This window comes from Gigantopelta aegis, chromosome 8, assembly GCF_016097555.1.
Source record: "Gigantopelta aegis isolate Gae_Host chromosome 8, Gae_host_genome, whole genome shotgun sequence".
In the NCBI taxonomy this organism is placed as follows: Eukaryota; Metazoa; Mollusca; class Gastropoda; order Neomphalida; family Peltospiridae; genus Gigantopelta; species Gigantopelta aegis.
The window spans coordinates 68,747,858-68,775,606 of NC_054706.1; the positions used below are offsets into that span (position 1 = coordinate 68,747,858).

At 39.7% G+C, this 27,749-nt stretch overlaps 1 protein-coding gene across 1 annotated transcript in view; it reads left to right on the plus strand.

Moving 5' to 3' along the window:
• Positions 1–27,749, plus strand: part of LOC121379794 — a 64,240-nt gene that overhangs the window by 26,100 nt on the left and 10,391 nt on the right. The window contains exons 16-29 of the mRNA XM_041508447.1: positions 633–788; positions 2,451–2,752; positions 3,595–3,723; positions 5,797–5,826; positions 7,358–7,489; positions 8,825–8,921; positions 15,787–15,875; positions 17,478–17,729; positions 18,021–18,864; positions 20,035–20,132; positions 22,046–22,276; positions 23,718–23,888; positions 25,338–25,498; positions 26,700–27,516. Coding sequence (XP_041364381.1) covers positions 633–788; positions 2,451–2,752; positions 3,595–3,723; positions 5,797–5,826; positions 7,358–7,489; positions 8,825–8,921; positions 15,787–15,875; positions 17,478–17,729; positions 18,021–18,864; positions 20,035–20,132; positions 22,046–22,276; positions 23,718–23,888; positions 25,338–25,498; positions 26,700–27,516 — 3,509 coding nt within the window. The remainder of the gene's footprint in view (positions 1–632; positions 789–2,450; positions 2,753–3,594; positions 3,724–5,796; positions 5,827–7,357; positions 7,490–8,824; positions 8,922–15,786; positions 15,876–17,477; positions 17,730–18,020; positions 18,865–20,034; positions 20,133–22,045; positions 22,277–23,717; positions 23,889–25,337; positions 25,499–26,699; positions 27,517–27,749) is intronic.

The following is a 27,749-nucleotide window of genomic DNA, read 5'->3' on the forward strand; positions in this document are numbered from 1 at the left end:
TTTTATATGTTGTATCTATATTCATTTTTGTTTACAATGTATACAAAATGTATTTGAATTGTAGTCTGTTATAAAAAGCTTGCATCTTGCTATAGATGATGTTTGATTATTAAAACAGACATGTATCTGTTTGACTTGTAGGTGTAACAAGCCCATATCTTGCTATAGATGATGTTTGATTATAAAAACAGACATGTATCTATTTGACTTGTAGGTGTAACAAGCCCGTATCTTGTTATAGATGATGTTTGATTATAAAAACAGACATGTATCTGTTTGACTTGTAGGTGTAACAAGCCCATATCTCGCTATAGATGATGTTTGATTATAATGACATGTATTTATTTGACCTGTAGGTTTAAATAGCCCATATCTGACTATAGATGATGTTTGATTATAATGACATGTATCTATTTGACTTGTAGGTGTAACAAGCCCATATCTCGCTATAGATGATGTTTGATTATAATGACATGTATTTATTTGACTTGTAGGTTTAAATAGCCCATATCTGACTATAGATGATGTTTGATTATAATAACATGTATTTATTTGACTTGTAGGTTTAAATAGCCCATATCTGACTATAGATGATGTTTGATTATAATGACATGTATCTATTTGACTTGTAGGTGTAACAAGCCCGTATCTCGCTATTGATGAGGATGTAATGGGTCCAGGAAAACACTACCGCCTCCGTCTACTTGCTAACACTGGGATTACAGAAAAGGATATTTTTACCAACTTCCCACCGTATGGTGGTCAGTGCACTGCAGATCAGGAACTAGGTGTGTATATTTATACATGTATATATTAGTACAAGAGGTCAGGACTAGCTATTGATCAGAGCAGAACATTTTGACAAATTATCTATTATAAACTTCAAAAAGATCCATTATTACAGAAAATTATGCCGCCAAATTTGATAAAATTTGCTACTTTTTTTTTATTTGCCATCGGCAGTTTTGGTGAGTGTCAAAGTCAGCCCTGATAGTTCAATGGATGTCTTTGTAATCATTTAAGAATCATTTGTTACTATAAATATTCTACAGGGTTTAAACTGTCGCTCGCCAAATGCAAATGAAAGTTGAATTTGGCAAATATAATTCATTATTAATTCTAAAAAAACTAATTCAAAAACCGTCTGCCATTCATAGATGTACCGCCATTTTTGCTGTTTAGCTAACTGAAACTTGGAATTGGTTACAGATTTTCTGAACAAATTCTCTAAATTGTTCATATTTTATGGACTTCACCCAATACCCTGTTCTATATTGACCATTATTCTGTTTTTCCCCAGGTGTCTTTGTAATAAGAATCAATATTATCTTATTATTAGTCCCCTACCAGTCCAAACCGGAGGAGATTATAGGTTTCATCTTTGTCTGACTGTCTGTCTGTCTGTCTGTCCATTTGTCTGTCCCACATATAGTTTTCCAGATGTTTTTTCCCCCACAATTAATGCCTCAAGATATTGAGCTGACATTTTTGTATAACTTTATCATGTACTATTACAGATCAAGTTTGACTCATGGTGATTTATTCATTTTTGACAGTTATGGCCCTTGAACTTAGGAGATATGAAAATGTGTTTTAGTTTATTTTTCACAGTGCTTCAAGATATTGAGCTGACATTTTTGTATAACTTTATCATGTACTATTACAGATCAAGTTTGACTCATGGTGATTTATTCATTTTTGACAGTTATGGCCCTTGAACTTAGGAGATATGAAAATGTGTTTTAGTTTATTTTTCACAGTGCTTCAAGATATTGAGCTGAAATTTTTTATAAAACTTTATCATGTACTGTTACAGATCAAGTTTAACATTCATATCGATTTACCGATTATTCACAGTTATGGCCCTTGAAGTTAGGAGACATGAAAATGTGTATGTCCCGGTAGGAGATGTGTATTACTTTAGGAGTACTCTCAGAATGCTTGTTATAAATATATATTGACCATTCTTAATTGTTTTTCCCAGGTATTTTTTAATATTAGGAATCAGTATTATGTTATTATTTTCCTCAGATATTTTTGTAATAGGTATTACAATGACTATTCTTATTTTCTCCAAGTATTTATGCAATAGGTATTACAATGACTATTCTTATTTTCTCCAAGTATTTATGCAATAGGTATTACAATGACTATTCTTATTTTCTCCAGGTATTTTTGTAATAGGTATTACAATGACTATTCTTATTTTCTCCAGGTATTTTTGTAATAGGTATTACAATGACTATTATTATTTTCTTCAGGTATTTTGTAATAGATATTACAATAACTATTATTATTTCCTCCAGGTATTTTTGTAATAGGTATTACAATGATTATTCTTAATTTATCCAGGTATTTTTGTAACAGGTATTACAGTGACTATTATTATTTCCTCCAGGTATTTTTGTAATACATGTAGGTATTACAGTGACTATTATTATTTCCTCTAGGTATGGCATTCTCCACCATGTTCCGGTTCTCCTGTGCTGGCTGGCTGGACGAAGGTGATCGACTGACACGTAATGCTACGTATGATACTCAGTTCATCGTCCCGTTAACCTACACCTTCTCGTACCAAGTCCGGGGATCCAACAGCTCACAGCACGTGTTTTACGAGGTCACGGGCGGAAACATCAGCACCCCAGAAGTCATCTTGAGATCGGGCTACGACAGCCACGACAATGCTATTGATATCTTTGTCACCATCAGGGACAAACTCGGGTCATCCACTATAGCCAGCCTCTTTGTCAGGGTATGCTTACGTTACTAATATGTATAAAGAATCAAACTAGCTCAGTGGAAGCTGTTCTCTGATTGGGTTTTTCTCCCATCCCAATCAGTGTTCCATAACTGGTATATCAAAGGTCATGGCATGTCCTGTCCTGTTTATGGGGAAGTGCATGTGAAAGATCTCTTGCTGCTAATGGAAAAACAGCGGGTTTCTTCTTGGACTACGTGTCAAAATTAACAAATGTTTGGCATCCAATAGCCGATAATTAATAAATCATTTAGCTCTAGTGGTAGCACTAAACAAAACAAGCAAATAGTGTACACACCCACACATTTACTGCTGTAACTCTTGGAATGGATGAGGTATGTAACTGTGTGTGTGTAGGGATGTGTGTAAATGAATGTCAGTGTGTGTGTTTGTGTGTGTGTGCACGCGCATGCAGGGGAGTACACTATACATATGTCAGTGTGTGTGTTTCTGAATGTGTGTGTTTGTGTAACTTATTACCCATATTGGCAGTGAGATGCGGATGAATATATTTTCTATCTTTCTCTAGTTTGGTGACGTCATTGGTTTCCTCGACTGTCAAGTCTTGTTGCTTTTCATTCGTGACGTCATCAGTTTCCTCAGATTTTCATGTCTTGTATATTGTATAGTTTGTGTCATGTAAGAAGTTCAAAGTTTAAGTTTCTAAACTATTTACACTATGGGTAATAAATACAATAACCCACTCGATACTCGGAATTACGGATTATCTGTAATTCCTCGTAACTTGTAAGTTATTGTCTATATAATGCACAGTTGTTATGCAATGCCTGTAATGTATTGATATATATGGCTATATATATATTATTGTGTTTTAGGTTGTTTCAGACCCTGAAGGAAATTTCCTCAAAATATACTCACTGGATCAGTATACGAGATTTGAAACGGAGAAAGACATCACAGCCTTGTTAATCATCAACATGGGTCTAGCTGAACAACTGAACGAGGTATGCTGACTCAGCATTCAATACATATAACATTCTATTATCCATATTACCCATATGGGCAGTGAGTTGGAAGTATCAGCTAATTTATCCATAGTTAAAGAGTTGAAGTTAGAAATGAAATTAGGATCATTCGGTTAGATCACGGGTCCAGACCTACTAGGTGAATATCTTTCCCCGCTGACTTCATGATGTTAGTTTGGTGATGTCATCGGTTTCCTCGACTGTCAAGTCTCTCGTTGATGAGATTTTATTTTAATATTCTGATGTCTCTGTTTGGACTCTATTACAACACTGTTACGGTTATGGTACTTTCAAAAACAGCAGTTATGAATACACTTGTTTTGTAAACAGCTCAGTACGTGATATAGACAAAACATTTAGCTCCACCAGTGTTCAGGTTTTGTTGAAATCGTTTAAGCAATTTGTTCTTGTTAACAATTAAACATGCTCTAAACTAATTTCTGTGTAGTCCATTCACTTCACTCTCTTGCTTACATTTGATTTGTGTACCTAAAGAAAGCTTTTGACATCATTTGACTCCTGAACCCCCTGCACCTGTTTTTAAAGATTGGTGAATGCATCAGAAGTCTAAAGCTGGCTTCTAAAAGACAAGTAGCCATTAATGTGGTAATGCAGGTGTTGATAAATTTTTCTAAAAATTTATTCTTTTGGAGGAAGGGTGTCAGTTTGGGGGTTTTCTTTTCTTTTTTTTGTTGTTGTTCCAACTTTACAAAGTTAAAATGTGAGATATACATGTAGGTATTAAATTTGTGATGGTGGCACTGGCTACTGTGTCAACTTTTGCATTAAAGTATAATGTTAAAGTTCCACAAGTAGATCAGAAACTTGGTTTATAGTCAGTGCTTTAGATTGCACCAAAGCTGAGGCAATAAAAGGGTGTGCACAAAATAAGTATGTCCCTTAATTGGATATAACCACGAAAATAAGTTGAAATGAAAGTATGTCCAAAATGAGTAGCACCAAATTAAGTACAGACATGCTAACCTCAAAACGTTTCACCTCAGAATCAGTGTGACACCCAATCTACTTTGTGCTGGGATGTCATTCAACATCCATTAATTCATTCCATTCCTCAAAATCAATGGAATGTTAAGCTGTAATTAGATCAAAATAACTTGAAATGCATTTCTGAATACGTACAACTCTTTATCAGCTATTATTAAACATTACTGCACTAAAAATACCTTGGTGTGCTCAGAATAGTCAAAAAACCTGTTGTGTCCAAATTATTGAGATCTAAAGCCCTGAGCCCAATTTCACAAAACATCGTAAGCCTAGTTTTGTACGTAAACGTAAATTTACGACTAAACCACAATTCCAATTACTATTATAGTTCAACAAATATAGTTTGAAGAACACATATTTCATTTTCTTTTGTCCTTAAAATACTCCAGCTTCCATAATGATATAATTTTCTGCGTGAAATAGATGCCAAACACGTGTAAATGCACAACCGGTATAACAGAGTAGCAGACGTAAAGTTACGATGTTTAGTGAAATGGACACCTGATAGTTACACCTTTGGATGTTCTTCACATGAAGCTAGTGGACCAAAATATTTTATGGTAGACAAGACATTTAATTCCACTAAATTCTTGTTATTAATTTTTTATTTATTTTTTAATTATTTTTATTTTTATATATATATATAATTATAGTATCATTTGTTCTGTTCTGTTTGATGTTTTTCATTATTGCTGGTTCTCTTGTTACAGATAACAAACAAGCCTGTAATAAATACAGTTCAGGTATGTGTATGTTGAATATACACAATGTAGATTCCTTAGTGTTAGTCATGACACATTTCTAAAACGATATTGATATTAATTGCTGATGGGAATAAACTGTTGCAATTGTTTATTATTTTTAGTTTAGTTTAGGTTAGTTTAGTTTAGTTTAGTTTAGTTTAGTTATTTTGTATTTTTTGTTGGGAAGTAATATTATGTTAAGTTTATTATTTATTAATAATATTTTATCTGTGGTTGCATTAACTTTGACAGTAGGGGACAAAAATGTGTTAACAGTGTTAAATGTGTCTATTCTCTATTGCAGGTAACATTATCCACATCTGAAATGGCTGAGGTATGTGTCTCCTAAATATACAGGTCCATTTTAATCAGTGCAGTGGTGTTTATCATTAATCTTTTGTCTTGGATAAAACAAATGTTAATTAAAGGCAGTTAATGAATGTTTTATTTGATTTTTCAACTGGAAGTATCAGCTAATTTATCCATAGTTAAAGAGTTGAAGTTAGAAATCAAATTAGGATCATTCAGTTAGATCACAGGTCCAGACCTACCAACTACGCTTAGTTGATGTTTGTCATACAAACATTCCTATTAGTATTTTTTTTAAATCAGGTACATTAATGGTATGCAAATACCTTCTTTTTGAATACTTGAGTGAGAGAGAGAGATAGGGAGAGAGAAGCATGCTGGAGAAGCAAGTTCAGCCAAAGAAAATATCTGATTGATGTTGTTTGCGCTTCACATTAAATGAACAAACACATTGGGAACCAACCAAATGGTTTGTGTACATTAGCCCAGGATTTGTCTAATTTTCATCTTCCCGTGCAACATATGTTATCCATGATCCAGTATTTTCCTGTTATTGTTACCTTTCCTTGACTATTGATCAATGAGTAGATGTTTGTCAAACGTTTACACTGCCATTTCTGCAAAGTTTGCCACACACCATTAATTCTTAGTTTAAAAAAATACCCTGATGATAGTGGAGATTAAATCGATATAAGATGAAAGTTGGCATAAGGGTACTGAGATTTCTACACTGAAAAGATCCCCTGTATTAAAAAAAGCAGGTGTCTCAATGGTGCAAAATACATTTTATAGTTAACCACGGTTATAAGGTCAGATTTTCATTAACATGATTTTGCAAGCATTTCCGCGTTTATCGATAAAATGCATTAACACAGCACCTTTCCCATACAGGCAATTCCACGCAAAAAAGTTGATTGCATGATGAGCATTTTTTCGACGTGCAAGTTTTTCATTGCAGTGACGTCATAACATGAAGTGTTTACTTTTGGCTTAAAGTACACCTCGACAATGTAAAATTGTAATGGTTTAAATATCACTGAGTTTTCCACATACTTTTTAAAAAATTTACTATTGTAATGGTATAAACATCACTGAGTTTTCCTAATACTTTTAAACATTTTTACTATTGTAATGGTATAAACATCACTGAGTTTTCCTAATACTTTTAAACATTTTTACTATTGTAATGAACCAGATTACATGTTACTGTTGACAGGGGCGGGATGTAGCCCAGTGGTAAAGCATTCGCTTGATGCACGGTCAGTCTAGGATCAATCCTCATCAGTGGACCCATTGGGCTATTTCTCATTCCAGCCGGTGCTCCACAACTGGTGTAACAAAGGCTGTGGTATGTATTATCCTGTCTGTGGGATGGTGCATATAAAAGATCTCTTGCTGCTAATCAAAAAGAGTAGCCCCATGAAGTGGCGACAGTGGGTTTCCTCTCTCAATATCTGTGTGGTCCTTAACCATATGTCAGAGGCCATATAACCGTAAATAAAATGTGTTGAGTGCGTCGTTAAATAAAACATTTCCTTCCTTGTTACTGTTGATAGCTGAGGACGTCGGTGGTGTCACACGTGGCTGAACACAGTGACTGGATAGAAGATCCTGCCCAAGTGGAGCTAACTCTGGATTTCATCCAACACGTTCTGAAAGAACCATCTCAACTTGAGACAAATACAATCGTAAGCTTTATTATAAAAGGTAACAGAAATTATCCCCAAATTGCTAAACTGTTCCTGCAATAAAAAAAAATAATCATTAAAATGCTTATGGTACAGCTTAGTTACTATCATGGTTATCTTTTGAATCAGCAAACATTTTGGAGTGTGTATGACAGTGCAGTTCCAGAGGAATGATATCTGTAGAGGGTGGGGGAACAATCTCTAATGGGGGGGGGGTCACAGCCTCTAGTCAGAGTTATTAATTAACAATGTGGTTCCTATAGGACAAAGTGGCTCAGACTGTGAGTTAAACTATACAGGTTTGAAAATGTGGAGATCCCAACATTTTTAATAAGAATAATCAACAGGATGTAAGCTGTGCAAGGATTTGCTCTACTTCTGGTGTAGAACTTGGAGTTAGATCAAGTTAATTTTAATGTATAAATGCTATTATTATATAACATTTAGTGAAATATCTTAAAATAAAAGTGTTATCAGTCACTCAATGACTCAATAGTGAAAATTTCACTCTAAAATGTGTTATCTTCACTGTAGAAAGTGTTATCGTCACTGTAAGAAAGCCGGAACTATTTTGCTGCTGGCATTTTAAAAATAAAGGTAAATTGCCAAAAGTTATATAATAAATAGAAAATTTCATGTCTTTTGTCAAATATGATTTATATCTCATCTCATGAAGTTTGCAAACATATCATACTCGTCGCAAAAGCACGACTCGTGAGATATGATTGCAAACTTCACTCAATGAGATATAAATCATATTTGACAAAAAACATGAAATATCCTCTATTTAGTGTTCATTTCTTCAAGGTGGCATTCAAATATTAATTATTTCTCTAGATTGACCCAATTTATGCTTATAACGTATTTGGGGCAGTAACAAAATTAATATATTGCTTAAAGACAAAAAAAGACACTTTTAAACAAAAAAGATAAGAGGTTTTTAAAAATATTTTCCATTTCATTGGTTTTGTTAGCCAGGTAATAAAAGATGAATATATCTGTCAGTGATATGTGATCTGTTTTAACTTCTGGTGGCGAGATCTAACTCAATGAGCTAGTAGAGTGCTCACTGAGGTGCTTAGGCCAGAGGATCGTACCACCGCGGTGGAACTGGCCCTTGACTAGTATATCAAAGGCTGTGGTATGTGCTGTCCTGTCTGTGGGTAAACACACATAACAAATCTTTTGCTATTAATGGAAAAATGTAGCAGATTCCCTCAAAAGACTTCAAGTCAGAATACGTTGGACATAAAATAGCGAATGACGAATGAATCAATGTTCTCTAGTGGAGTTGTTAAACAAAGAAACTTTAACTTTCCTTTGTTTTGTTTTCAGAAAGACCTGATGACCATTTACAGAACTTTAATACAGTCCCTCGACAGAATATTTGATGAATCCACTGACTCTCTCCGTATAAATGCTGTTGGCAAAAGTATCTCACAGCTTTATTCTTAATACTTACTTGTATTTATTAAATCAGTTATAGTCTTATTCAACTTACCGTACTAGCACAACAACAATGCTATACGACCCTGAGTTATAACCTCCACTGCAGAATTGTCTCCCCTTGCCGGATGTATAACCTACACCCGCGCATGGGTAGACCGTATATCCTCGTTTTTGATTCTGCAGTACTCCATTACAGTCGTGTTCGAGTTCTGTAGTAAAAAAATTGTCAAATTGTTTATTAATTTGTAATTTTGTTTTACTCTGTCATACGAGGTCTTTTGGGTGATTTACACAGGGGGTTAATGTCTGACACGGCTTCCTCGGGCTCCAACTGGTTGGTTGTGTGTGCCGAGGGGGGTTGTCTTAAACGACTGCCCCAGTTTGATCAGCATTTGTTATGTCGTTCTTGTTGTTTTGAACGCCAGTGTCATATCTGTGTAAATTGGTACCCCTCCACGTGGGGGAAGGCTAAGAAGCTGTCAAAAGACGCCGAGCGTAAGAGGATGATTAGACGTGAACGGGACGGGCGGAGCACAGTGGCAACCTCCGGGGTCGTGCTCCATACCGATTTGCCGGCAGTCGGCAAGTCAGTGTCCAGTTCAAAGAGCTCGCGGACAAGTGGTAGGCGCAAGGGCGCCTCCTCGTCTGTTCGCCATCTTCATGGTGATACCAGTAAACCCGAAGCGTCGCTTGGTACAGAGGGGGCGCTGTTTCGGCTGAAGCAGGAAAGGTTTCTTCCATGTCGGGCTCCGTTCCACCTGGGGATTTGCTTTTGCCTCCGTCAGTGGAGGCGGCGCCGGTTACGGTTGTAACGGGGGCGTCAGTCGGAGGGAGTGCAGTCATGGCAGGAACGACTGTGTCTCTCAGTTCCAACTCCCATCTTGCTGATGGGGGCAGGGTTATCGGTCCTTCTGTGGAGGGGTCGATTAGCTCTAGAATGAAGTCCGCTTTGCGGCGCCGTTTGTCTCACCAGATTTCTGGTGCAGGGTTGGTCGTGGCGTCCGAGGGCGCCATTTCGGCCAACGCGTCTTTCGGTGATCGAGCCACTTGGCGAAATCGCGAAGTCTCACAACGTTGTCTCAGTCACAGAGCCGGGTGGCGTTGTTTCAGGTGCGACGCCAGTTGTTGGGGCGCCTGTACAGCGTCATCAACTTTTAGATCGTTTGCATGTGGCTACGTCAACTGGGTTGGCTAATCCACACGTGGTACGTTGGGTTCAGAATTCGGCACAGGATTCGTACGTGTACGAATTTCCTGACTGGCCAGTTCAACCGACACCACCAGTCCCATTGTCTGCTTCTGCAGTGATCAGGGAAACTGCAGCTTTCTTGGGTGCGCCTGTGTCTACACCGATGGTCAATCCGGACCTGTCAGATAGGGGTAGAGGTTCCAGGCGTTATCCCTCGACTGCGTGGGCGGAACCTTTCATTCAGGTTTCGGGTTTCGGGTCGCCCTCAGGGGCCGACTCGGGGGGGACTATGTTTCTCTTTTTGAGAATTTCATGGCCTGGCTAGGGGAATCGCCTCCACCAATCCCTCCACCGCCAGGGTTTCCAGCGAGACCGGGGTTGGACCAGTTTGCAGATTCGGCTGGTCCGCATTGTCCTGCCCATGGCGCGTTGTTTGAAAAAATTTCTTCTTCGGAAGAGGATTTTCCCTCCGAATCAGTGTGTGGTTCGGGGGAAGGGTCGGCACCAGGTTCGGTGCTTGACGAGATTCCCAATTTGCCGATTATGATTACCAGGCAGTTCTTGGTTTTGTACGGGAACAGGTCCGACTGGTGTGCGCGGATGCAATTCCATCAGAGGAGGCTGTTCAGTCTTACAAGGGTGTTTCGTTTGGAAACTGGCCTTTAGCGACGGACGCTCTGCGGCAGGAGTTCGGCTTGCCGTTAGCGCACGAGGCGCATGAATCTCTTGCGGAGATTGATGCTTTGATTGCGGGTAGCGATCGTATTTTGGGGGCAGTGGTGGAAGAGTTTCTGGCAGCGTTAGCTACCGGGAAACTTGTCTGCGGCGAAGGTTTTGTCCACGTCTTCGTATAAGACATTGGGAGCTTCCTTCCTTTCACATCCAGCGGTCGTTTCCGCTAGGTTGAAGGCAGACTGCCATCCATCTCCTAATGTCAATATGCCACTCACAGATTTAGAGACTTTGGAGAGGTTATCTAAAGTTCTTTTTCAAGTCAATAACCATTTAGGTACGTTCCTATTTGGATTAGATAAAGCAGTCACGGGTCTTCCACCGATGGCTAAGGGTTGTTTGTTGGCGGCTTCTAAAGCCTCTCATCACGTCGCTCAGCTTGCTGGGCGTGTTTTTGCCAACAGTCTACTTCTGTGTCGGGATCACTACCTGGCGGGACTCAGAGCGTCGGGTGTGGTTAAAACCTACTTTCGTAGTCGCTCAGTAAAGGAAACCTTACTTTTTGGGACCAATTTTAACTTGGTCATGGACCAAGAAGCGGCGAAATTCGTCCCTAACTGCTCGTAAGCGCCAGGCGGCGTCTACTTTTAAGCCTCCACCTGTTAAGAAATCGACTTTTCTTGACAGTTATCAGATCCGTGTGGTGTCTGATTCAGGCGTGCAGTCTGGTAATGCCCGTGGTTCATCGAAACAGGGACGTTTTCGGGGGAAGCCGGCACGTTTTCATGGTTCCGCTCGGGGCAAGGCACCCAGGGGTGGGAAGCGGCCGGGATGAGGGTGCGTGGACAATCGACATCTGCTTACGGAGGTTCCATTAGCAGATCTTCCTGTGGGGGACAGATTGCGCCATTTTGTTCAAAGTTGGCGCGAATTGCCAGATCTGGACCCATGGGTTTTGTCAGTTGTCCGCAACGGATACAGAATTCCATTTTCATCACCCCCTCCACTGACGTCCTCCCCCCGGTTACCTGCAGTACCGCCTGTCGACAAACGAGTACTGGTGGAGAAGATGGTTGTCAAGTTTCTCGACAAGAAAGCCATCCAGGAGGTGGATTTGGGCACTCCAGGATTTTATTCCCATCTGTTCTTCGCCTAGAAGAAGAATGGCGAGTGGCAACCAATTCTAAACCTGAAGCCGCTGAATTCTTATGTCGTTATTCCATCTATGAAGATGGAGATGGTTCAATCTGTTTGCGCTTTGCTTCAGGTGGGGGAATGGGCGGCGTCCATCGATTTGAAGGACGCTTACCTGCATGTTCCAATCCATCGGGATTTTTGGAAGTACTTGCGGTTCCTCTACGACGGCAGAGCTTATGAGTTTCAAGTTCTGCCGTTCGAATTGGCCACAAGCCCTCACGTCTTTACTCGGGTAGTAAAGGCAGTTGTGGGGCGTGTACATCTGTTGGGTATACGGATGCACAATTACCTGGACGATTGGTTAATTTACGGCGGCGTCACAGACAGCATGTCTCATGGGCGTGGAGTTCGTGATCGACATGATTCTCCGATTGGGGTTTATTCCCAATTGGGTCAAGTTGGAATTAGTGTCAATGCAGGTTTTCACTTATCTCGGGGTGGTTTTCAACCTTGTGGAGGCATCCGTTCTTCCGACGGATTCGCGACTTCACAATTTCAGGACGTTGGCGCAACGTCTTCTGGTGGAGCAAAGTGCTGGCGGCGCTGAATGTGCGGTTCAGACGGTTCAAGAGACCACTTCAATGGCATTTGTCCCGAGTGTGGGATGGTCTCAGCTGGGATTTGGTGATACCATTGGGGCCTTGGTTCATTCTTCCGATCCAAGAGTGTCTAGTGGACAAGTGTATGTCCCAGGCCATTCCTTTACACCCACTTTCTCCAGAGTTGGTCCTGTTTACCGATGCTTCCCTCGAGGGGTTCGGTGCACACCTTTTGGATCAACATGTCAGGGGTGTGGACTCCTTCAGAGAGGAGTCGTCACATCAACCTGTTGGAGATGGAAGCAGTGCATCGCGCTTGTCTCCATTTCAGGACTGTTATTCGACATCGTCGAATTTTGTTGAGGTCGGACAACATGTCGGTTGTTGCGTACCTCAATCGGTGGGGAGGCACCAAATCCCTGTCATTGAGTCTTGCGGCTTTGGAGATTCTGGAATGGTGCGACGATTGGGGAGTGGTGTTATCGGCCAAACACATTCCTTAGTCCGTGAACGTCTTGGAGGACGCTTTGAGTCGTCATTCCCCAGTTCAGACAGAGTGGATGTTGCACCAAACGGTGGCTTATCGAGTTCTTCTGTTGTGGGGGAGTCCTCAACTCGATATGTTTGCCACTCGCCTGAACAGTCAGTTGGCCAGTGTTTGTATTGCCGGTACCAGACCCACTGGCACTGGAGTACGATGCGTTGAGCATGGACTGGACGGGACTGGATTTTTATGCCTTTCCCCCTCCGGTTCTGCTTGGTAAGGTTCTGGCAAAGATCAGACAGCAGCCTTGTCGTGTCGCGCTCATAGCCCCAAGTTGGGCAGCTCAAGCCTGGTTTCCTCTGCTCCTGTCACTTTTAGTGCAGGAGCCGGTGCGGTTGCCGTCAGAGACTGTGTCGGACAGAGTGGCATCCGAAGCCGGAGGTTTTCCGACTTCACGCATGGCGGTTGTCGGGGTTTCCCTCCGAAACCGAGGCTTTTCTAAACGGGTTGCTGAGCTCGTCTCCTCTTCGAAGCGCCAGTCTACGGAGAGGGTTTACCAGTGTCACTGGCGCGCTTGGGTTCGTTGGGCGACTGAGAGGGACGTGGATCCCTTGTCGCCTACTGTTAATGACTTAGCTGAGTACTTTCTGGCTCTTGTCCAAGAAAGACAGCTGAAGGTTCAAACAGTGAGAAGTCACCGGTCGTCCATTTTCACTACTCTGAGGCAGTGTGGACGTCAAGATTTCTCAACGAATCTCGTGTTGCATGACTTGCTTAAGTCGTTGCAAAACACGGTTGAGAAGCCTTCCATTTTACCTAAAGGCACTCAAAGGCAAGCCCTACGAGCCTTTGAAATTCACCAGTCTTCGTCATTTGACATGGAAAACTTTGTTTCTGGTCTCACTAGCGGCTTGCCGTCGTATTAGTGAGATTCATGCTTTTTTGCATGATTTGGTGGATTACAATACAGACGGGTCAGTTACATTACGTACTGATCCTGTTTTCGTGGCTAAGAACCAGGTGCCAGTGGAAGAGTTTTCTCCGGCCATCATTCAGTGTTTATCTCGTACGCTTTTTGCGGATAATTCTGATAGACTTCTTTGTCCGGTGCGGGCTTTGAAATTCTATTTGGAGCGTACTAGAAATCTCCGGCAAAACACTAAGAGACTGTTTATCTGTTTCACACGCCAACCAGGAGACATTACGAAGAATGCTTTGTCGAAATGGATTGCTGCAACCATCAAACTGGCATATGAGAAGGCGGGTGATCATGTTCTGCAGAATTTCTCCGTTCGACCTCATGAGATTCGGGCGATTTCTGCTTCCCTTAATTTCCATGATTCTTTTGACATTTTCAAGGTCATGAGTGCGGGGTTTTGGAAAGGTCGACACACGTTTGACTGGTTTTATTTCCGTGATATGGCTGTTGGTCCGGACGGAACTCGGCGGATTCAGTCAGTCATTGCAGGGCAGCAAGTCATTTCGGTGTGCAGGGCCACGAGTAAGGGGCGACCCTTATTTTGCCCGGTCGCTAGCGGTAGTCTTTCTGGGAGATAGTTCTCTACCTCCTGTTGGAGAGTGGGGGGGGGGGGGTGGATGGTTGACTATCTGGGACAGTCGAGTGTCATTTACCATTACTTGGTGTGCGGGTTTCCTCACCTTGTTAACTTGGTTTACTTTTAATTGGGGTTGTAGTTCTTCAATTTAAAAGTCACTTTGACATTTTATACCTCGTATGATGTGGGTTGCTTTTTCACTGTATCATTACTTGAGACGAACACTACTGGTTGAATGGGTAAGTCCTCCTTGTTTTCTTACCTCCTCCCTTTAATGTTAAATTCTCGTGCTTTAATGGTGTTATATCACGTCTTTTATAGCATTGTTGTGGTGCTAGTACGGTAAGTTGAATAAGACTATTAGAATTTTTTTTTCTAATTTTCATTATTATTCATACTTACCTAGTACTAGCACAACAACCGTTACCTCCCACCCACCCCGAGGGAGGTCTTTTTTGATTCAGTCATTCCGGACTTTGAATCAATAATGAGGATATATGGTCTACCCATGCGCGGGTGTAGGTTATACATCCGGCAAGGGGAGATAATTCTGCAGTGGAGGTTATAACGCAGGGTCGTATAGCATTGTTGTTGTGCTAGTACTAGGTAAGTATGAATAATAATGAAAATTAGAAACAAATTTTCTAACTATACTTCTTCTGTCTGTCTGTCTGTCTGTCTGTCTGTCTGTCTGTCCCACTTATAGTTTTCCGGATATGTTTTGCACAATGCCTCAAGATATTGAGCTGAAAGTTTGTATACCGGTATAACTTTATCAAGTACTGTTACAGATCAAGTTTGACTTAAATGGCTATTTACCCATTTTTGACAGTTATGGCCCTTAAACTTGGGAGATATGAAAATTAGCAATGCCTCAAGATATTGTTGTATATAGCTTTAGCATGTACTGTTACAGGTCAAGTTTGACTTTCATGTCGATTAACTCATTTTTCACAGAGTTATGGCCTTGAACTTAAGAGATAAGAAAATTTCTTGGCCTGGTATATGATAATGGAAAAGTTATCCATTTTTATTAATTAGCAAAAAGTACATCTTTAATACTACACAAAATAGACCAGCTGTTACATTGATGCTGTGTTTAAATTAATTATTGGTGTTAAATAATAAGTTAAACTGAATTTGAAATGTATAATTGGGTTGTGTACCAAATAAAAATATTATTAACTCTTTTTTTTTTATCTTGTTTTTAGACATCTTAACTGGATTGATTGACCTGATGTTTATTCTGAGTGAACACACAACCGATTGTCAGACTGACTGTACAAGTCAAAGACAGCTTGTTAGTAGACTAAGTTTGTTCAGCATTGTTTTAAGTTATTTTTACCTACATTAGGGCCATGCTTATAATATTTACAGATGGGGATTCAGCTTCATAATTTAAAGCTTCACTTCAGTTTCCTATATAGTCCATTTGTGTCAAAAAGGAACCAATGAATTGCAGTGCAACTCTATCATGAATAAAGTTAAAATTGATATAATAACATATTATTACATTTTAAACCTATACCAACTCGAATATATTTTTTGGAGGAAAACATTTCCATGTAAATAAAAAAGATTTCTTATCAAATTACCATCAAATTATATAGATTAAATTTCATTTCAATACGAGTGAAAACAAAATGTTAGAACAGCCAATATGTATGCTGTTTCAGAGACTGGAATTTAGCTGTAATCATTAATCCTATATTTCTGGTTTTTAGACTGGAGTTTTGCAGTGTTTATCATGGCTATATTGTGTGATGTAGAGTCAGGAGTTACATTATGGTTATATTAATAAGAGTTAAGACACTTGACTCTATCGTGGCTATATTGCATGTTGCAGAGTCAGGAGTTACATTATGGTTATATTAATAAGAGTTAAGACACTTGACTCTATCGTGGCTATATTGCGTGTTGCAGAGTCAGGAGTTACATTATGGTTATATTAATAAGAGTTAAGACACTTGACTCTATCGTGGCTATATTGCGTGTTGCAGAGTCAGGAGTTACATTATGGTTATATTAATAAGAGTTAAGACACTTGACTCTATCGTGGCTATATTGCGTGTTGCAGAGTCAGGAGTTACATTATGGTTATATTAATAAGAGTTAAGACACTTGACTCTATCGTGGCTATATTGCGTGTTGCAGAGTCAGGAGTTACATTATGGTTATATTAATAAGAGTTAAGACACTTGACTCTATCGTGGCTATATTGCGTGTTGCAGAGTCAGGAGTTACATTATGGTTATATTAATAAGAGTTAAGACACTTGACTCTATCGTGGCTATATTGCGTGTTGCAGAGTCAGGAGTTACATTATGGTTATATTAATAAGAGTTAAGACACTTGACTCTATCGTGGCTATATTGCGTGTTGCAGAGTCAGGAGTTACATTATGGTTATATTAATAAGAGTTAAGACACTTGACTCTATCGTGGCTATATTGCGTGTTGCAGAGTCAGGAGTTACATTATGGTTATATTAATAAGAGTTAAGACACTTGACTCTATCGTGGCTATATTGCGTGTTGCAGAGTCAGGAGTTACATTATGGTTATATTAATAAGAGTTAAGACACGACTCTATCGTGGCTATATTGCGTGTTGCAGAGTCAGGAGTTACATTATGGTTATATTAATAAGAGTTAAGACACTTGACTCTATCGTGGCTATATTGCGTGTTGCAGAGTCAGGAGTTACATTATGGTTATATTAATAAGAGTTAAGACACTTGACTTTATCGTGTAGAGTCAGGAGTTACAGTGGTTATATATTAAGTTTTAAAACTTGACTTTATCATGGCTATATAGCTTGTTGTAGAGTCAGGACTTACTTTATGGTTATATTAATAAAAAAATTTAAAACTTGAGTTTACCATGGCTATCTTGCTTGTTGTAGAGACGGGAGCTGGCATCCATGTTTCGGGATCGCTCCACCTTGGTGAAGATGCTGCTGGAAGGTTACGTACCAGGAGAGGCCCCGGTGGAGATCAGTTCATCAGGAAACAGGTTCAACTATCTCGCAATCCGCATGGATGTTTCAAAGTTGGCGGGTACAGTAATCAGCATCAAGGGAAAAGAAATGGCCAAGATCCCAGACCTGGCATACAAACTGAATCTAGGGAAAGATGAAACTGAAGTAGATGTTGAGGTAATCTTAACAACAAAAACTGAGAAGCATAAATGCAAACTCTTTAAACTAAGTGACATCAAATCAGAATGATGTCATATTTAGTACCGACAAAGTCATTGGTTTATAAGCCTCAAATAATCCAATAATATTGTTTGTTACATCAGTGCATGATAATTTCTCACTAAGACATTATGATTTTTATTTCCCCAGTTATGAGTGTCTGCTGTGATAATAATAATTTATATGTGTGTTTACTGGAGACAACATACCAAACTTATTGTTAATTTTCGTATCTCTCTCATGCTTTAGGTTATCGAGTCTGAGAATCTGGAAGTTGATGATAAATCAGAACAGCAGATTGACACACGGACCACAGCATTCACAATGTACAGCAAGGGGAGACAACTGCCTGTGAACGACTTGACGGAGCCACTAAGTGTTTACGTGCACTCCCCAGTACAGGTGACAACCGTTGAAGCCGATTTGTCCCAAAACAGAACGTACGAGTTCTTCTATATCAAAGTGGTCATCGAAGAGTTAACCTCGGTGGTTGTCGTTAAAGTTTCGCCAGAAGCTGGTAGTAGCCCCGTAGTGGATTCCAAGCCGATATTTGTAAAGAGAAGTGCACCCACAGAGAAAAACTGGGTGACGGGAAGAAACACTCGGGTAAAGCGATTTTTATTGTCTGGTGCTGGATCTGTAGACCAGAACTCGAGCCAAAGCCAGAATGACCCTGTAAACCTGGACCCAATCTTGATTCAGAATGACCCAACAAATCTGGATCCAGGCTTGATTCAAAATGAACCTATAAACCTGGACCCAGCCTTGATTCAAAATGAACCTATAAACCTGGACCCAGCCTTGATTCAAAATGAACCTATAATCGAGAACCAACCCTTGATTCAACGTGAACCTGTAAACCAGAGTCCATCAGAAAACACACAAGTATCGTTTACGTACTATATTTCCTACAATGCTCTTCCCACCAATGAGACATATGATGTTATGGGACGGTTGCCGGAGGATACTTCTACGGATACTGATGATGGTTGGACATTTCAACTCTCCCTGACTACACTTCCAAATACCACACGACCTGCTCTTGATAACTCCAAGGAGAATGCTGTGTACATCACTATCGTCCCAGAGTACAGTAAGTCATTGTGGTTAAATTCAGTGTATTTAGAGACATGATTTGGAACACTTTAATAATGTAGTCCGGTGCATGAAGGGGTTGAAGTTTCAAGGATCAAACCCACCCTCTGCTAAAACAGAATATTCTTTTTTCAATATATTTTCTGGGGGAGCATGCCTCGATCTATAGAAACTTTGCTGGCCACAGTCTATGCCTCCCCCCCACCTCCCCCAGCCTGGTAGTGGCAGTGCATGATATCATTCTCAGCAGTTCATTTTGGTAGGACTTCCTTTGTCATGGTTCTAACATTTTACACATACACATACACATACACATACACATACACATACACATACACATACACATACACATACAAATACACACACACACACACATACACAGTTTTATTGTGCTATTTAAAACAACAACTGCTGTAAAGCTTAATTCCTGTTGATTTGCCTTGATCCCTTACTACTAGCCTCGGTGGCACAGTGGCTAAGCCATCGGACTATAGACTGGTAGGTACAGGTTCGCAGCCCAGTACCGGCTCCAAACCAGAGCGAGTTCTTAAGGGCTCAGTGGGTAGGTGTAAGGCCACTACACCCTCTTCTCTCTCACTAACCACTAACCAACTAACAATTAACCCACTGTCATAGACAGATAGCCGAGGTGTGTGCCCAGGACAGCATGCTTGAACCTTAATTGGATATAAGCACGAAAATAAGTTGAAATGAAATTAATGATCCCTTACTGGGGGCAGGATTTAGCTCAGTCGGTTGAGTGCTCGCTTGAGGTGCTTGCGTCACAGGATCGAATCACCTCAGCAGATCCATTCAGCTGATTGTTTTTTTCTCTCATTCCAACCAGTGCACCACAACTGGACAAAGGCTGTGGTATGTGGGAAAGTGCATATAAAAGATTTTCTCTGATGACTACAAGTCAGAATTACCTAATGTTTGATATCCAATAACCGATGATTAATAAATCAATGTACTGTAGTGGTGCCATTAAACAAAACGTTTAACGTTTGTTTTTCTATTATGTGATAAAAGTACGTTTTTTTTCTTAGCACTAAACAATATGTGAACATTGCCATGTATTTCCCTCATGTACGATTCTAGTTATATCCCTCGTCAAGCAGCTATAACATCTATATATGCTATAGTGAGTTTTTTTGTTTTTTCATAGATATATCTGTGCTGTCGCCTTTGATAAACGTGACAATGTTCTCAGCAGCCTGCTACTACTGGGATGAGAAAAATCTGTGGTCCTCAACTGGTGTCGTGGTGAGTGCAATGTATATGGCAGTTTCATGGCTTCTGCTACAATTTTTTTTTTTTTTTTTTTATTTTTTTTATAATGAAGAGTGAAAGACAGTCATTAATAGAATGTTTAATTATGGAATGGTTTGGCATGCTGTCAGGATGTCAATAACATTTCTACATCTCTATTGCATTATAGATGATTTTGCCAATAGGGGCAGGATTAGGAATCGATTAACTATATGAATGGAGTGAGAGACAACAGGGGCATTGTCAGTAGGGTGCAATACACTGCCAGAAAGAGGTGGTGGGTGCCAGGTCAAGTCCTGTAACGAGTCTCAGAAATCGGGGTATGCCAGTAGGGTGCAATACACTACCAGAAAGAGGTGGTGGGTGTCAGGTCAAGTCCTGTAACGAGTCGGAAATCGGGGTATGCCAGTAGGGTGCAATACACTACCAGAAAGAGGTGGTGGGTGCCAGGTCAAGTCCTGTAACGAGTCGGAAATCGGGGTATGCCAGTAGGGTGCAATACACTACCAAAAAGAGGTGGTGGGTGCCAGGTCAAGTCCTGTAACGAGTCGGAAATCGGGGTATGCCAGTAGGGTGCAATGCACTACCAGAAAGAGGTGGTGGGTGCCAGGTCAAGTCCTGTAACCAGTTTCAGAAATCGGGGTATGCCAGTAGGGTGCAATGCACTACCAGAAAGAGGTGGTGGGTGCCAGGTCAAGTCCTGTAACCAGTCTCAGAAATCGGGGTATGCCAGTAGGGTGCAATGCACTATCAGAAAGATGTGGTGGGTGCCAGGTCAAGTCCTGTAACCAGTCTCAGAAATCGGGGTATGTCAGTAGGGTGCAATACACTACCAGAAAGATGTGGTGGGTGCCAGGTCAAGTCCTGTAACGAGTCGGAAATCGGGGTATGCCAGTAGGGTGCAATACACTACAGATGTGGTGGGTGCCAGGTCAAGTCCTGTAACGAGTCTCAGAAATCGAGGTATGCCAGTAGGGTGCAATGCACTACCAGAAAGAGGTGGTGGGTGCCAGGTCAAGTCCTGTAACAAGTCTCAGAAATCGGGGTATGCCAGTAGGGTGCAATGCACTACCAGAAAGAGGTGGTGGGTGCCAGGTCAAGTCCTGTAACAAGTCTCAGAAATCGGGGTATGCCAGTAGGGTGCAATGCACTACCAGAAAGAGGTGGTGGGTGCCAGGTCAAGTCCTGTAACAAGTCTCAGAAATCGGGGTATGCCAGTAGGGTGCAATACACTACCAGAAAGAGGTGGTGGGTGCCAGGTCAAGTCCTGTAACGAGTCTCAGAAATCAAGGTATGCCAGTAGGGTGCAATGCACTACCAGAAAGAGGTGGTGGGTGCCAGGTCAAGTCCTGTAACGAGTCTCAGAAATCGGGGTATGCCAGTAGGGTGCAATGCACTACCAGAAAGAGGTGGTGGGTGCCAGGTCAAGTCCTGTAACAAGTCTCAGAAATCGGGGTATGCCAGTAGGGTGCAATACACTACCAGAAAGAGGTGGTGGGTGCCAGGTCAAGTCCTGTAACGAGTCTCAGAAATCGAGGTATGCCAGTAGGGTGCAATACACTACCAGAAAGAGGTGGTGGGTGCCAGGTCAAGTCCTGTAACAAGTCTCAGAAATCGGGGTATATCAGTAGGCTGCAATACACTGCCAGAAAGAGGTGGTGGGTGCCAGGTCAAGTCCTGTAACAAGTCTCAGAATATATTATTTCTATTTTGAATACTATGTTTATCATTTTTAACTGGTGTGTCTTTTTCCTCAGTTTGGACCACAAACAAAAACAAATTCTGCTGTGGACTATATTCAATTTTGTTTTCCATGGCTTACTTCTTGCTGTAGACATTTTCTTAATTGCATCAGTTATCAATGTACATGTAAGTTTATGTATCTTTTGTATCTTTTCACTGTGCAGTTTGGACCAAAAACAACATTTGATAAAGTGGAATGCCGGGCCAGTCACGCAACTAACTTTGGAGCGAGTTTCTTCGTGCCCCCCAACACGATTAATTTCAACACGGTGTTTGACAAGTTTGCCAACCTCGCTGACAACGCAGCTGTCTTCTCGACTGTCATCGTGGTCCTCGCTCTTTACTTCATCTTAGTCTTCTTTATGAGGAGACTCGACAAGAAAGACATTGTCAAAGTAAGTGCTGATGAAATTATGTTTAAATTCACAAGAATGAGTCTTCAGTTTTTGGTGCCTCAATTGTGATTGTGATCGGTTTCGAATCTAAACTGATCTTTAGCGAGTGACAAATGAAAATGATGTTAATCACTTTACATACTGTTCTGAGTATTGCTATAACTTTGTATTTTAATCAAGTTCAAAGATAATTTTCAACAACCAAAGTTCTATTTATTCTGTTTAAAACAAAGAATCTATAATGAATTGCATTACAGCAACATTTTAATACAAATTTAACAATGTGAACAGAAAGCCATAAACATGAACTTTTAACTACATGTATTTGACATCAAATTGTGATTATGTCATCTTTAGTACTGATAAGGTCATTGGTGTGTCAGCATCAAATCATCAAATGATATTGTATGTTACATGAAAGCATAATATTTCTCTCGTAGAAATTACTTAAAATATGTTCCCCATTATGAGTGACTGCCGGGGTAGTAAAAGATGATATGTAATGGGGAAAAAAAGGAGTTTGTTTTGTTTAACGACACCACTGGAGCACATTGATTAATTGATCATCAGCTATTGGATGTCAAACATTTGGTAAATCTGGCACGTAGTCATCAGAGGAAACCCGCTACATTTTTCCTAATGCAGCAAGGGATCTTTTATATGCACTTTCCCACAGACAGGAAAGCACATGCCACAGCCTTTGTCCAGTTGTGGTGCACTGGTGGTAACAAGAAAAAACAACAGTCAGCTGAATGGATCCACCGAGGTGATTCGATCCTGTGACATAATCACCTCAAGCAAGCACTCAACCAACTGAGCTAAATCCCGCCCCAATATGTAATGAATGGCTCACGAGAATAAGTCTTCAGTTTGGTGCTTCGTTTTCAAAGTGTTCAGACGTTGAACGAAATTTAAAAAAAATAGTAACTCATGATTGATTGATTCTCTTTTAACACGAGATACATTTCTTCAAAACTGGGAGATTGTTTCAGTCATACATGTAGATATCCTGTGGGACATCTTGGGAGTTGGGATGTGGTGCCTTGTCTATCCACAAAATAGATTTGTGTATAAATATTTTTTAAAAGATGTATGTTATAGGCTTTTCTGGGTTTATCAAACAAAGAAAAGAAAAAGAAAGATGTCTTACTTGTACACATGAACCTCTGTATATAAAGGCCATGCAAGAGATGTGCCTGTTTGAGCAATCCACATATGCAGATTATGCACCTCAATGAATTAACAACGAGACTGACAAGTGGGTACATACACTACAGGCAAGCCATCTTGATCTACCACCAAAACATTGAATTAAAAACTGACTGGAAGTATTTATGACTGAAATATTGAAAAAAGGTTTCAAAATATTTTTTTTTTTTAAACTTGTTGCAAGTAATTAGGACAAATATTGGAGGTGTGGTTTTGGTGTGGCGTTTTTCAGTGGTGTGTGACCCCACTTCTCGACAACCTACCATCAGATGTGTATCACTACCAAGTGACAGTGTTCACGGGAATGGCTCGTAACTGTGGAACCAAGTCTCGGGTCTACGTCGTGCTGGGAGGGGAAGACGAGGATTCTGAAATCAGGTGTTTACTTGATGAAAAGAACCGAGTGAGTCATGTACAGATGTCTATCATCAAGTAATGTATTCTAAAATAGAGATTATGTGTTGAAATTCTATCTTTTCTGTTGTCTATCTTCTCTATTGTCTATCTTCTCTATTGTCTTATTCTCTATTGTCTATCTTCTCTATTGTCTATCTTCTCTGATGTCTATCTTTTAGAGTTTTGATTGCATAGTTCTAAAATTTGGTATTATGATTCTCTGGGGCATTCTTCACAAACTAATGGAGATATATTTTGGAAATATTGTCTATCTGTTTGTCTTCTCTATTGTCTATCTTCTCTGATGTCTATCTTCTCGAATGACTATCTTCTCTATTGTCTATCTTTTAGAGTTTTTACTGCATAGTTCTAAAACTTGGTATTATGATTCTCTGGGTCATTCTTCACAAACTAATGGAGATATATTTTGGAAATATTGTCTATCTTCCCTATTGTCAATCTTCTCTAATGTTGATCTTCTCTATTGTCTATCGTCTCTAATGTCTATCTTCTCTATTGTTTATTTTCTCTATTGTCTATCTTCTCTATTGTCAATCTTCACTATTGTCTATCTTCTCTGATGTCTATCTTCTCTGATGTCTATCTTTTCTATTGTCTGTCTTCTCTATTGTCTGTTTTCTCTAATGTCTATCTTCTCTATTGTCCATCTTCTCTAATGTCTATCTTCTCTATTGTATATCTTTTATAGTTTTTATTGCATAGTTCTAAAACTTGGTATTATGATTCTCTGGGGCATTCTTCACAAACTAATGGAGATATATTTTGGAAATATTGTCAGTCTTCTCTAATGTCGATCTTCTCTATTGTCTATCGTCTCTAATGTCTATCTTCTCTATTGTCTATCTTCTCTATTGTCTATCTTCTCTATTGCCTATCTTCTCTAATGTCTATCTTCTCTGATGTCTATCTTCTATGATGTCTATCTTCTCTATTGTCTGTCTTCTCTAATGTCTATCTTCTCTAATGTCCATCTTCTCTAATGTCCATCTTCTCTATTGTCTATCTTTTAGAGCTTTGATTGCATAGTTCTGAATCTTGGTATTATGATTCTCTGGGGCATTTTTCACACTAATGGAGATATATTTTGGAAAGTTTGAAGTATAAGTATTCTCAGGAGTAATCTTCACAAATTAATAGATAGATATTGTTGAATTTTTTTTTAATTTTAAAAAAATTAATAAAAATTTAACATTAGGTGGTCTTTATAAATTAATAAATTATCTACTAATGACAAAATTGAAAATTAAAGAGCAGAGCTCTATAGGCTAATAGGCTTCTTTTTTCATATAAATTAATGGTTTATTTTATTTGAAATCTACTTCGTTTCAATCATAATTTGTGTTACTACATGTATTAATATTCAATATATTCAATGTGCTCTAGTGGTGTCGATAAACAAAACAAACTTTAACTTTACTATTAATATTCTGAACAGGATTTCACAAGAGGCAGTGTCAACAGTTACATACTCAGTGTTCCGGCATTGCTCGGTCCTTTGATCTTTCTCAGAATATGGCATGATAACTCGGGGAACGGAGTTGATGCCGACTGGTATCTCAACATGGTGGTTGTCAAGGATATTCAGAGAGATGAAAGGTAGCTGTGTGTTCTAGTGTGCGAAATCAAAGAAAATAATTTCATACCAGGAGATCTGGCTTTGATTTTTTTTTTAGGGGAATTATTAATTGCTCCCTTAACATACCATGTAAGATTTGGCAGGACCATTTAAAATGTTAACATTAAATGTATTTAAATATAGCTTTGATACTTAATCATTTTGTAGCACTTTAAAAAAACATTCTTGCTCTTCTTGAATTAGTCTCAGGGTAGTCATACTGTGCTGACAAATGTAAGTACAATTAGAAATTTCCTCTTGGATTGTAGGTGGCATATATCCATATACAGGGTTCTTAATGGTCTTTAAATTCCTTGAAAATCTTTGAATTTGAAAAAATAATTTTTAGGTCTTTGAAAGTCTTTGAATTGTAATAAAAGTCTGTAAAAGTCTTTAAATTCTAATATTGTGTTCATTCTTTTATTTCATTGTTCATTTTTCTTCAATTAACGTTAATATTCTGACCTTCCTTGTGTTGGCATAGCTACATCATAACACAATACTTTTATTTACAAGCTTTAACCTGTCATGATGCATGTAAAAAAACTCATGATGCATGTAAAAAAACAATAATTGCTTGCCATGGGCAGCAACGTAAACGAACTGATTTGGTATTTTTATTGCATTCTATTGTCTTTGACTACTGTGTAAAAATCTTTGAAAATGGTAGGTAAAAGTTTGTTTGGTATTTAAGGCTATGAACCCTGATATAGTAATGGTTAATATCAAAGTTACAGTCCCTATACCTTTTTATGCAAATCCATATTCAGCAAGGTTATCATTTTGTGGGGACACCCGATATAATTAAATAATAATATCCATTGAATGCCCTCAAATGTATACCTATAGTCCATCACATCCTCCTACAAAAATGTTTTTTGTAAATAATTTGAGTTTGGTCTGACGTAAAAAAAAGGAAAAGTGTTTTGGAAATAACAAAAACAAATTTTTGTGTGCAATTTAGAAAACAATCGGCTGAGAAATAAATAACTTGTAGTAAATTTTATAGTATAAAAAAAGGTGTTCCTTGTGGGGACTACAGTCCACCTATCTTATAACATATAAAAACAGAGACTAAAAGCAAAACAGGCTACTTTTACATTGCAAAAGTAAATAAAAATAAAAGGTAATTTTGGTCCATGTAAATGAACCGGGAATGTCACCAACATAATTATATTTCAGGTACGTCTTCCTCTGTGATCGTTGGCTTGCACTGGACAAGGATGATGGTCAGATAGAACGCTTTCTGGGAGTTGCAACCCGTGACGAGCTGGAGGCGTTCTCCCACCTGGTGATGTTCAAGAGCAAACAGGACCTCACCGATGGCCACATCTGGTTCTCCATCCTGTCCCGGCCGACCAAGAGCACATTCACCCGTGTGCAGCGCCTCTCCTGCTGCCTGTCTCTGCTGTTCACCACGATGATCGGCAACGCCATGTGGTACAAGACCACCGAGGGTCTGCAGAACACACAGGAGGTTCACCTGGGGCCCTTCACATTCTCCCCTCAAGAGCTGACCACCAGCATCCTGATGAGTCTTCTCGTCGTGCCCGTTAACCTGGTCATCGTGACGCTCTTCAGAAAGGCAGCACCAAAGAGGCAGACAAAGAAAGACAAAATGGCCATCAAGCCTTATAATGGTGATGGAACTGCAGACAGTACGATGACAGCTGAAGCTGCTGCAGAGATAGAAGAAAGAGCTGTAAGTCCAAGCGCTATTTTCACTGTTGAAAAGAGGAGTCTGTCCACGGAACCAGACGCCAGGTTTGATCGCGAGGACGGGGTTATTAGTGCTGGTAAGACGACGAAGAAGAATGGCTGCATGTTTCCTCACTGGGTTGTTTACATTGCCTGGTTCCTGGTGGCCGTGTCGGTCTTAGTGCCGGCATTCTTCACCATCCTCTACAGCATGGAGTGGGGCTTTGACAAGTCTTCAAAATGGATGACGTCCTTCTTTCTCGGGTTTCTAGAGTCCGTACTGCTCATTCAACCTCTGAAGGTAAACTTTGCTGATTACAGGGATAAGAACCATTAAATCCTTAAAAAAAAATATCAGTTAAAAAAAGATTTAGTTTTTGTCTTAAATATATTGATTTATAAATAATGCAATAATGTAAAGAGTGCACAGGGGTGGATGAAGGATTCTTCTATGGAGGGGTTCAATGTTTGAAAGGGGAATCTACAATATTCAGGGAGGAGATGAAATGCATATCAAAAGGGCACATCATCCTG